A 12,508-nucleotide genomic window follows, 5' to 3' on the forward strand; every position below is an offset into this window, starting at 1 on the left:
ACTTTCTGGATATTTCTACACTAAATTCATCAAAAATCACTTATTTGCAAATGGTCAACATTAATTGGTGACAGGAATTTTTGTTTTGATAAAGACAATCACAAACCAAATGAAGGAAGCTGACAAACTGCATTTAATATTACGAAAATATGATTGAGTCACATATTATAGACACTTTAAATTTTAACCAATCAATCAAATCCATACAAAAATCATGGTTTCGATCAAAAAGTGTACAGTAGAAATACACATAAATTTAATTAAAAGTCTAATTTTATATATTGAGTTGATTAGTTCATTTAATTGGACTTCAAATGATGAGTCTAAAGTTCATTGGATGCCTTTTATCTTTGAAAAGTTTGTTAACATATCAAATCAATTGGAGAAGCCAATGGGATCTCGTTTTCACTTATGCACTTACCATATTATTTGGTGATTGCTATTTTTTTTTTTCTTAATTGTTTTCAATATTGTCGTTCTTTGTTAAATTTTTATGACAATCTCAAGGTAGGATTGGAGTGAATAATCTTGTTTACTAGCCAGCCCAATATAACTAATTGAAAAAAATGATAAATATATCTTCGAACTATCATATCATAAATGATATGCAGATATCCGTCATACTTTGGGACATTGATGCCTTGCCAACCAAAAAAGTAGAACGTACGAACACATGACACAATTTTATTCCTCAATCCAATATATATTAGTTCATGGGTATATTTGTCTTTTTTTTCTAACTAATTTCATTTCATCTCCAGGTTGGCTCTGACCAGATGGTGGAGCCAGCTGAGTAAACAAAATTATCAAACTTTTGCCAACCTTTTAACACCAAGTTCTTTATCAACAATTTACCTTTAATGTCAAGTTCTTAAACTTCATTGGAGGGAGAAGGTGAGATTAGCATTAATCGAGTTTGCTGAATGGTTATCCTTTTGTCATTAGTAATAAAAAATTGTTAATTGTACAGATTGTAGGAACAGAACAAGGGCTAAATCACTAGAGAGAGATTATTAACAAAAAAGTGTTTAGAATACTAAAACTAAATCTTACATTTGCCCTTACAATCGCCAATTACAAATCAGATTGTATCAACAGCTACCTAACATTAAGATCCAGATCTATAAATTCTCATCGTCTATCGGCGCTTCCTGCACATACAAATGGCACCAATGGAGCCGGCTCGTAACAGAACGGCGATGCCGGATGCTGCCACTTCTTAAACACCATCACCGGCTTCTCTGTATGCTCTTTCTTCACCTCTTCCTTATGAACCGAGCTGGAAAAAGCATTTATCGCCGCCTTCAAGTTGTCCGATTCAGGAGACGTCGGAGAAGTTATCAGCGGCGACAGAAGCGGTATTGCAACATTCCAATCGGTTACTCGATCTACCTGTATCGACGCCGGGGCTCTGCGTTGTAACCGGCTTGGTTGCCGCCGGTCGCCGGAAGAAGAAATGAGTGGTTTGTTGTCTGCCATGTAATTAATTGTAATGTGGATTTAGGGTTGCAGATAAGGGAAGAAAGGTATAAATAGGGGCATGTGGAAGGCACGATGCGGAGGGAGTTAAAGCGGAAAAAGTAATGGATAGAGATTCAGTCAAAGGTCAAAGAAACGGAACCACAGGAAAGGAGAAATTTTCTCTATACAAAAGCAGTATTTTATGTGACGTTATTCGCACACAAACTTTAACATCTTATTTTATTCTCCCTATGTCACATTTTGTTTTATTTTTTTGTATAAAATTATATCATATAGGAAAAAGGGATAAATATATCTCCGAACTTTTGAAAATGGTATGTCAATATCTTTCATCATACTTTTCGTCCATCCGGCCCCCCACCGTCCAATAATCAGTGCACATTTGCCCCTACCACTAACAGAAGAATAATTAGTGACACATGACGCAATCCTACTGCTCAACCTGATTTGACCCATTAATAAACCCAAAATTTAAATACTCGTCCAATGACCCCGTTTAACCCACCCAATACCCCATTACCCACACAAATACTAACCTATTACTCATATAAATTACTCATATTCGCCACATAATTCCATGAAATTTTTCTTGTAAACCTGTTGTTATTTGCATAAAAATGGGTTAACTCAGTGAGTGAAGATACATCAGGAAAAGATCCAGTAAATTTATTATTACCAACATTCAAGTAATTCAACACTTGTTCAAATCATCAATAACTTGCCCAGAAAATGAATTGTAACCGAGAGAGAGCTTTTCCAATGAGTTAAGTGAACATATTTTATCAAAAGAAACAAACCCAAAAATTCTTTGACTCGAAAGCTCGATTTCTTTGACTGACCCATCAGAATTGCAAGTGATACCAATAAACTTACAGAGAGGAGTATTGGGTTCCCAATTTTTGAATACATAGATGGTGGGTTTTGATAAAGAGGATTTGATGGATAGAAGTGTTTGAAGCTCGTTGGAAAAAGCAACACGGAAGAGAAGGAAGAAAGAGAAAATAGAGAAGAAGAAGATAATGCGCGGGTTTTTAGGATTTGGGTTAAAAGATTGGTCAAATCGGGTTGAGCCGTAGGATTGCGCCACGTGTCACTAATTATTCTTCCGTTAGCGGGAGGGGCAAATATGCACCGATTATTGGAAGACAGGGGTTCTGATGGACGAAAAGTATGACAAAGGGTATTGACATACCATTTTCGAAAGTTCGGGAGTATATTTATCCCTTTTCCCTATCATATATATTGAAAAACAAAAGTAGGTTTATATGATTACAAGAGCATCAATAATAATACACTGAATATAATTTCAAAAAATAAAGTTTGAGGATAGTAGAATATACACCAAAACATACTATAATAAATTTTTACTAAATTAATATAAGTGGATCATAAAATATTGTTATTTTATAGAGATATTATTTAATAGTAAATTAATATTTATTAATTTAAAGAGTATCTTGACACTGCGAAATTCATTCAGGGGATGAAATCTCAGAAAATAAAAATGAACCCACTTGACGAACGTCATTCATGAACTTGAGGTCATGATTAATGATTTCGGTTACCACAATAAAATGAATGTTAATAATATGTTGGATTACCCGGATGAAAATGATATGTTCAGAGGTTCAAAACTTAGAAGAAATTGTGGATAGCATCAAAAGAGCATAATGTTGATGATAAAGTTGAGGATGATACAACACCGTGGGAACCATTTACGCGTAAGAAAACACTTATCACATCTAGAATTCTTCACAATTTTATGGTGCAGTTCGAAAGGATAACTGTAACACCTCAGAAACCAGACCTAGAAAAAAAATTCAGAAAAATCACCTGAACTAATGAACCACGGTAGGGTTCACGAACCGTGATAGGGTCCACGGTCTGTTGACCTGCCTGTGGTGGAGAGTTAGACTCCACCAGGCCCAAATGTAACACCACGGGACCCTTCACGATGGACTGTGGTGGCGTCTGTGAAAATCAGTTAGAATATTCCCCCTACTAAGTGAGGACCAAAGGGACCTTCATGGTCCATAGTCCTGACTACGGCTCGTAGGGGCATCCGTGAAGCTTAGCCAGTAGACCCCAGACTTGAGCCATCAGACCACCAACCCAAGTAAGGACCACGGGGACCTTCACGGTCCGTGGTAAGGGCTCGTGGGCAGGACTCCCTCTGTCACACCCCACCCTAGGTGAGGCGGACAAGTACCATATGAACACATGATTTACAAGTCACCTATGATGAGAAAGTAAACTACTACTATGCAAATATATTTACTAATGAGAAGCTTCATATGCAACACATGTTGACTAGCTGAACAAATACATGTGATAAGTAAAACTATGAATTCAGATGATAGTTTTACAATGTCTACAAAGCCTCTACTGGAATCCATGACTGTACCCCTATGAAATACGCATAATAAAGACTCGGCAAAGCCCCGAATCAACCTGGAGCTCACCAACAACCGCTAAGTATCATGTGCTTCTATTGGGGAGATCTACTAGTTGAGTACTTGTACCTGTAGCATGAAATATAGCGTCCCCAATAAGGGACATCAATACGAAAGAATGTACTGAATATGTAAGGCATAATATAACCATATGTAAAATGAGAGCTCAAGTTAAACCAAATACCAATAGAGAAGGATTAGAGACCACATTTGCTTTATACTTGTGGAATCGTGTATGTTACATTCTTTTCTTTACTTTTCTTTGCATTATAATATTTATAAGACATATGATACAAATGACCATCTTATCAGCGGTAGAAGATAATGACCCATGCTAGGCATTTTAACCCCTAGGATGCTGTCCTCATAATTCCACAAATTGGGATCGGCCCATGCTAGACTTTCGCCTCTGAGCTGCCACCCTCTTATCCCAATTGGGATAGGCCCATGCTAGGATTTCACCCCTGAGCTTCCACCCTTCTATATCAATTGGGATCGACCCATGCCAGGCATTTGCCCCTGGGCTGCCACTCATAATTATACAAATTGCTTCACTTAGATTCTTTAATCTTTGAGATTGTTGTTTTGATGTTCATAACTCTTTTGAGATTGTTCTTTTTATGATCATAACTCTTTTGAGATTGTTGTTTTGGTGGTCATAATCATTGTTGAAATTTGGAACTATGGACCAGTAGTAGAAGACATATGAATATGGATTTACGATAATAACAATGACATGGAAAGCAAATGTGACATGAACATGTAATACTTAGGAGCTTATATGACTCAGTAAGCATTTTGACATCTGAAATTGAAACACATATCAAGTAAAGACATTTAACATTCAGCCAAGATATTTGAACTCTATATGATAGCCAAATATTCACTAACCAATATCAAATACAAGGTATACGTGAACGTGGAACCAAAGGAGAATGTGGGCAGATTCAACTTTAGGACAAATACATATTTACATATAAAATGTACAATAGTGCAAGTAGGGATCTTGTGAGGTAACATTATAGTCTAACACAATGAGAGTAATAACCAATAAAGGAAACATATGAACATGTGAAAATATGAAATATATATAGATAATTGAAGCAAGTTGGCATGATATGGGCAGATTGTATATCCAACATATAAACATATGTACCATGTGTAATCTAGGATCCTTTTGATTTATATAAGGGAAATACGTGACAAGGGTACTTTGACGATGAAACAAGCTTGAACCTTGCATGCTAATACTTGGTAGAGTAAGCACGTACATTTAGTAACAAACTCATATTAGAGTACTCACTTGGAAATCTTACTTTTTGTAATGCAAGTGTTGGATTCATGCCAAAGAAATAGGAAATCGAATAGCCTTACATACCTTTTCCTCTAACTAATAGAACTATCACGATTCAGCCACCCCTTTTAGGTTTTAATCTACAATATAAGTCATAATAAACTAAAATTATCAGCTATCACACCGTGAGCCCCGTAAAACAGTAGCTAACATTGACGGATAATGAGCCCATACAGCCCTTAAAATAATGTGTATTACCACACCCTCCTTCTCTGCCCAATACATACATTATATATCCTTTTCCAAGATTATCCAAGCTGCACCAACAAAAATACACATAAAACATCCTCAAATATTCTGTATCATAAAACCAATTATTGAATTCACCACCCCCTTGAGTTTTTTATGACAGCACACCCATAATTCCTCACTCAAACTCATACATAAGGAGGAAGAAAATGGAGCAGTCACCTTACCTTAATTTCCGCAACTTCTTCTTATAACTTGAATTCCTCTAGAACTTCAACTTCTCCTTCACACTTAAATCAAAGAAGAGGAAAAAAAGTATCTTAATAATTGAGGAAAATGAGTAGTAGCTTGTGGGAACTTCTGCCTTCTACTTATAATTGAGCATGAATAACATGTTTTCTAGTCTTCCATGGAGAATTAAGCTAAATCCATAAGTGTTTCTCTTACCTTGGTTTGCAGATATGAGGGTTTCTTCAAGAACCCTAGAAGGAACTTTAAGGGTGCTACTTTAATCCTTAAGAGAAAAGAGAGAAAGAGCTGGAGTTAATTCTTAATATTGTGTGTTAAAAATGAGTGAGAATATCAGCCAATATATCTTTTATTGAGCTTTCTTCACCTTTAAGAATATCCTCTAGAACCTCTTTTTTTTTGGTCCATTTTCAGCCACTAATTGGTCAAGTAGGTGATGCACCTGCTTATGTGTATCAAGCAGCTCAAAAGGTCAAACTAGGTGATGCACCTATTTGCTTTCACTTGGGCTTAAATATATTGGGCCTTGGCAAATTTGACTGTTGGGCTTTAGTTTCATTTTCCTTTTTTTTTAACTTAATTTGGGCCTCAAGTGAGTCCATTAGCATAGGCCCAAATTTGATCCATAAACCTTGACCTTTTTAACTAGATCCATATAGCTCAAGTAGGTGATGCACCTACTTGGTCCTTTGGACTGGTCAGTAAGTCAAAGTAGGTGATACAACTACTTGTCACCTACTAGCTTAGTTAAGTCAAGCAAGCAACTCACTTATTTTATTCCATTTTCTAAATATTAATCTCTTTTGCTTTAACTTAGCTTTTAACTTTCAACTTTAAGCTCAATTAACACCTTACTGTCTCGAGTTTAAATACTTCTGTTGGAGTTAACTTGCAGTACACATGCTGAAACGTGCAAGGCATCACATCACCTTTCGAGCTAGTTTAAACCAACGCTAATCATATAAGAAACATGGTCTCTGGCCTATACTATAAGGCGATGTCAAGTATCACAAGAATAGAATAAGCATATGCATAATATGGGCTGTTACATACACATAGATTGCGGGGTGTTACACCCACGACCAACAACTACTGGACCAAGACCACGACCAACTCCAAGGTCTGTGGTCCCTTTAACGTTCCGTGGAACTGGTCGTGGTCAGCCCCGCCAGATTTTTAACTAGGGTTATTTTGTTATTTTCCCCTATTCGTTAGACACCTATAGTATGTCGTTTAACCCCTAAACTTCGTGGTTTTGGTCAATTTTAGTCCAGTAAACTAATTAGAACTTAACCTAATCAATTATTCACCAAGAAATCGACCAAACTTAGAGCAAAACAAAGGAGAAGTCGACCAAGCCCTAGTTCAAGAACTCAACGAGTTTTCATCAGCTCCAGCCCCGAAATCGAAAGATTTCTCCATGGAATTAGCCACTAGGTATGTGGGACTTCACTAGTGGGTTCTTTTCACCCATTAGGTCCCTAGATTTTAGTCAGTTTCTTGATTCCCTTGATTTTATGTAGACATAGGGTTTCTTGAATGTTATAAATTGTTGGGTTTTAGCTGTTAGTATCATCCAAATCAGATTATCACGTTGTTACTTAGTTTCTTGCATGTAATTCAGAACCCTAGCTATGTAGTTCTTTTAGCTCATGAATTACACATGCTAGGTCAGTTAATTTAGTTATATACATACATGATTCAGTTATAAATATTTCATTATCAGTACATTAATGTTACATTTTCAGTTAGCATGTCAGTATTTGAGCTATCCAAAATTTACAACATTTCAGTTATAAATTGCTAAATTATCTAATCAGTTGGGAGTAGACTTAATACCGAGTGGACTAGGGTCAGTCACCCGTAAGTCCCAGAACTACATGCCGTGTAGGTTGTAAGTCCCCTCTATGGGCAACATTTTAGTGATCGCGCCAGTCATGTCTCTATACTTGTGACATGGTATATTGAGTCCTCTCGATGGGGCGTATACATCGGACTCCATATTTAGCTCATTGGTTTTATGTCGGTCATTAGTAGCTCCCACATTTCACTTATATTCTATTGCATTAACCATGTTATCAGTCCAGTATTCAGTCTCAACATGTTATAAACTTGTTCATTGCATTTAGTTAGTTCATGTTCAGTATATTCAGTATTCTTATCATGTTCAGATTATATTATTGCTTTACTGCTCTATTCATTTATGTTACTATTCAACTTTACTTTATCGTGCATGCTCAGTACCTTTCAAGTACTGACGCATACTATGTACTATATCTTCTCGTGATGTAGGTTCAGGTTCTCAGCTTCCAGACCACGCATAGATCAGTTCCCGATCTTCAGTTCAACAGCTATAGTGGTGAGTCCTCATTCTTCGAGGACAAGTGACATGATTATTTTCCCTTTTGTTTTTAGTCTTTAGTTTTAGTATTTGCTAGATCTAGCTGGGGCATGTCCCATCATTTCTAGTCAGTAGAGGCTTATTTCAGATATAGTTAGTTCCAACTTTAGTATTCGAGTTTAGTTTTTCAATTGTTGTTAAACTCACAGTTTTATTATATATTCAGATAGTCTGGGTATTTCTCATCATTTCATTTCAGTTTATCTTATGATTTAGCTTCCGCACAAAATTATCTTATTTCAGTTATCATAGTATGCTTATGTTATGCCAGCAGGGGTAGCTTGGGGTCACTCGTGATCCTAGGTCCCGTGTCCGCATCCTGGGGTAGCTTTGGGGCGTGACAAACCTGGTACAAGAGCATTATGTTTAAGTGTCCTAGGATGTCTGAAAAATCTCATTAAGTAGAGTCCTTTTCATGGGTGTGAAGTGCACCACATCTAATGAGAGGGAGGTAACAAGGTATTTTAGGAAAAATTTCATCTTCTTCTTGTTACTCTTATCGTGCGTAATGTATGATCTAATTCCTCGCTTCTAACTCGTCGTTATGCATTTCTGATCATGCCTCCTCGTAGAGTTAACGCTAGGAATGTGAATGCTAGGAATGCAAACGTAGCTCCTCCAGTCCCAGATCAGGAAGTTTCGAATGCTGAATTCTGAAACGCTATCTAGTTTTTGGCTCAGAGTGTGACCAACCAGAACAATCAACATGTTCTAGTTCCTACAAATGCTAGTGGTGGATCAGTGGCAGCTGGGGTCTGTGACTTCATTAGGATGAATTCGACTGAGTTCTTAGAATCGCAGATTGGTGAGGATACCCAAAACTTCATAGATGAGGTCAAGAAGATCTTTGAAGTGATGCAGGTAACTGGGAATGATCGGGTTGAGTTGGCATTTTACCAGCTTAAGGATATGGCTCATATTTGGTATACTCAGTGCCGCTCCTATCACTTGGGAATGTTTTAGTGAAACTTTTCTGGACAGGTTCTTCCCAAGAGAGCTAAGGGAGGCAAAAAATCAGGAGTTTATGAACTTGAGGCAAGGTAACATGATATTTCAAGAGTATGGGATCAAGTTTACCCAACTCTCCAGGTATGCTCATGGTTGCCAATTCAAGGGCCCAAATGAACAAGTTTCTATATGGAGTGTCAAACTTAGTGAAAACAGAGTGCATGAATGCTATGCTGCTGGATAATATGAACATATCTAGGCTCATGACTCATGCTCAACAGGTTGATGGAGATAAACTTAGGGAGTAGGCTAAGGAGAACAAGAAGGCTAGATCAAGGAATTATGAGTATTCTCAACAGAAATTGGGTGGTGGAAATCACTCGCAGGGTCAGCAGAAATCTTCAGCTCTAACCCCTTCATCAGCTAGTGTTCCATCCTCCAAGTTCATACATGATCAGAAAGGTAGGGCATCTGGATCTAAGTCTCAAGGAAGTGTCTCAGGTACTAGAACCTACCAAACTTGTCCTAAGTGTGGTAAGAAACATCCAGGCGAGTGTCTTGCAGGAAAAAAAGAATGATTTGGGTGTGGTCAGACTGGTCACAAGTTGCGAGATTGCCCTTCTAAACACGGTCAATGAGGTAATAATAATAGATCTCAGTCCACAACTTCAGCAGCACCAGCAGGTCGCCTGACTCAGCAGGGTAACTCATCTGGTACAGGTGGAGGTCAGCGCCAAAACAGGCTCTATGCTCTTCAGGCTCGCCAGGATCAGGGAGATTCACTACTAAAAAACTGTAAATTACATGCGAATTTTACTTGGGGATTTTTTTCTGCAGAAATTTCCTAGGAATTTTCATGAGGAAATATGAAATTCCTAAATTATAGACTTTTTTACTTGCGAAAATAGTTTCCCAGAAAAATTGGTGGGTAAATTTTGCGCCATTTTTGCAAAATTATTACCTAGGTAATTATTTGCGTCAAATAATTTGTAAGTATTATTTTCATAGGTAAATTCGGAAGTAATAAAAAAAGGATTTTTTTTATCTTCTAGCAAGAAAATTCCTAGATAAATTTATTTGCAAATAATTACTTGGAAATTTATCTAGAAATATATGTGGTATTACCTGGGGATTCATGTTCTATGAATTTTGTTGGAAATTTACTTAGGAATTTTCTTACTTGAAGAATTACTTGGAGATTCTATTGTTGTGAATTTGCTTTGAGATTTTTTGAGGGATTTACTTGGAAATATGCAAACCTGAATATTTTTTATATAATTTAATTGGATTTTTTTTATTGAAATCTAAGGATTTTTTAAAATTAGGAGTCCTCGGGGAATATTTTCTTAAAAATATATTTACCAAAATTAAAAAAATATAATAATATAAAAAGGACAAATGATCACTAGAATGAAATTTATTGTTAAATATTAAATAATTATTCTATTTTTAGGTTTAATAAATTATTATGCAATAATATCAATTTAATAAGGTGTTGGAACATTATCATAAACTTTAGGATGAATATTTTTAACTCATATATAATTAATATTTAATCCCACTAAGCATCAATGTTATTATTTTCTAATTTTTTGTTTGAAAGAAACAAAGAATTAATATTAGATGGCTAGTTATTTATCCAATAGAAAAATAATTATCATAAATATTTATCAATCTAATATGGTGTTGGAACATTACCATAAATTTTAGGATGAATATTTTATATAATTAATATTTTATCTCGCTAAAAATCAATGATACCACTTTTTTATTTTGTTTTTTTTTATTTGAAAGATACAGAGATTTAAAATTATATGGGTAGTTGTTTATCCAATAGAAAAGTAACTATCATAAATATTTGTCAAATTAATACGGTATTGAAACATTACCATAAATTTTAGGATAAATATTTTTAACGTATATATATTTAATATTTCATCTCACTAAAAATCAATGATACCATTTTTTATTTGAAAGATAGAAAGAATTAAAATTATATGGATTGTCATTTATCCAACAGAAAAATAACTATTAAAAAAGATTAATTACCCCTTGTTGATAGAATTATATGAAAATAAAAATAAATAATTTTTACTTGTATATTCAATTGGTATATTATATTTTTACTAGCATTAAAAAAAATCTCTATAGTAAGTTATTAAATAATATTATATCCAAATATAAAATTAAGTATATTAAAATATAATTATTAAAAGATAAATTAAAAATTAAAATACCAAATTTCCTAATAAGATATACAATCAATTATTGATTTATAACTTCCTTGCAGATTAAATTTATAAATATATTTATATTTTCAATTATTTATTTATAAGAACTTTGTATGCATAATGTAAATTTTGTCTACATTTAATATGCTTCGTTATAGATATTATCTCATAGAAAGTGTAAGCATAAAATTTTCATAATATGTTGGGTGGTAGTGATTTATTTTAATATATAAATAGTTGTCATTCTTTATTTTTTAAAAGCTAAATCACATGAACTTTACTCAACATTTTAAGATATTTTTTTATCTCATATTAATTTTGATTGTGTTTTTGAGATTATGAATAGCTAAATTTCATAACTAGGGTTGTGGGAACCATGATGAATTATTAAAGTAAGTTTATGTACAAAGTGATTCTTGAATGATTTTTATGCATGTATTGTTAATCCTTTCGTTTGGAAGTCTTTTTAACAGTGGTCAATGTTAGAACTCGCCTCGTTCCTACTTGCCGGACTAAGGAGGTAATGAATGAGAAAAGGATACAACAGAGATTTAGTGGATACTATCTAATAGTCTGATTTCAATTGAAGTGGGTGAAAACTAAACTAAATTGATATGATGACTAATTTGGGGTAAATGTAAGGGTTAGTAGAGCATACACTCGTAGACGGACCAAGTTGCATGGTGAAATTCCCTACTTGGAGGACCAAAAACTTAGGGATACCTAACTTACCAACCTTGCATGCTAAAAATTGAAATAGATCACTAGTAAAATATTCTTGCTATTTTATGAAATCATGGGGAACACATTCCTAGTTATTTCTAATAATCTGAATATAAATAAATACTTAGTTCAAAGCTATTTTTATTCTTTTTATTTTTGTTTCAATTTAAATCCCCTTTTTTATATAACGACTATCAAGTTAAATATTTTCTATTGACAATATTCTTTCACATCCTCTGTGGGATCGACCCCGACTCATAGTTGGATAAATATATTGCATACGACCGTTTATATTTCTTTTCAAGAAGTAAATTTGGACGTCATCTTATGACTCTTCATCTTCATCTTCATCTTCATCTTCGTATTCTTCTCCGTTGATCGCTTCAGCAATGGAGACGGGAAGCACCAATCTGAGGCAACTCTCATAGCGGGTCGGGTCAATAGATCCAAAACATGCCTATCTGATCGTGCCTGTGGA

At 34.9% G+C, this 12,508-nt stretch overlaps 1 protein-coding gene across 1 annotated transcript; it reads right to left on the reverse strand.

Annotated features, from left to right (window-relative positions):
- Positions 1-915: 915 nt before the first annotated feature.
- On the reverse strand, positions 916-1,637 carry LOC125838163 (uncharacterized protein At4g14450, chloroplastic-like). The gene has a single exon (XM_049517228.1). The coding sequence runs from the start codon at positions 1,477-1,479 to the stop codon at positions 1,132-1,134; it is 348 nt and encodes a 115-aa protein (XP_049373185.1). The 5' UTR covers positions 1,480-1,637; the 3' UTR covers positions 916-1,131.
- Between the last annotated feature and the right edge of the window lie 10,871 nt (positions 1,638-12,508).

This window comes from Solanum verrucosum, unplaced genomic scaffold, assembly GCF_900185275.1.
Source record: "Solanum verrucosum unplaced genomic scaffold, falcon-dt-bn FXZP01000079.1, whole genome shotgun sequence".
Taxonomy (NCBI): domain Eukaryota; kingdom Viridiplantae; phylum Streptophyta; class Magnoliopsida; order Solanales; family Solanaceae; genus Solanum; species Solanum verrucosum.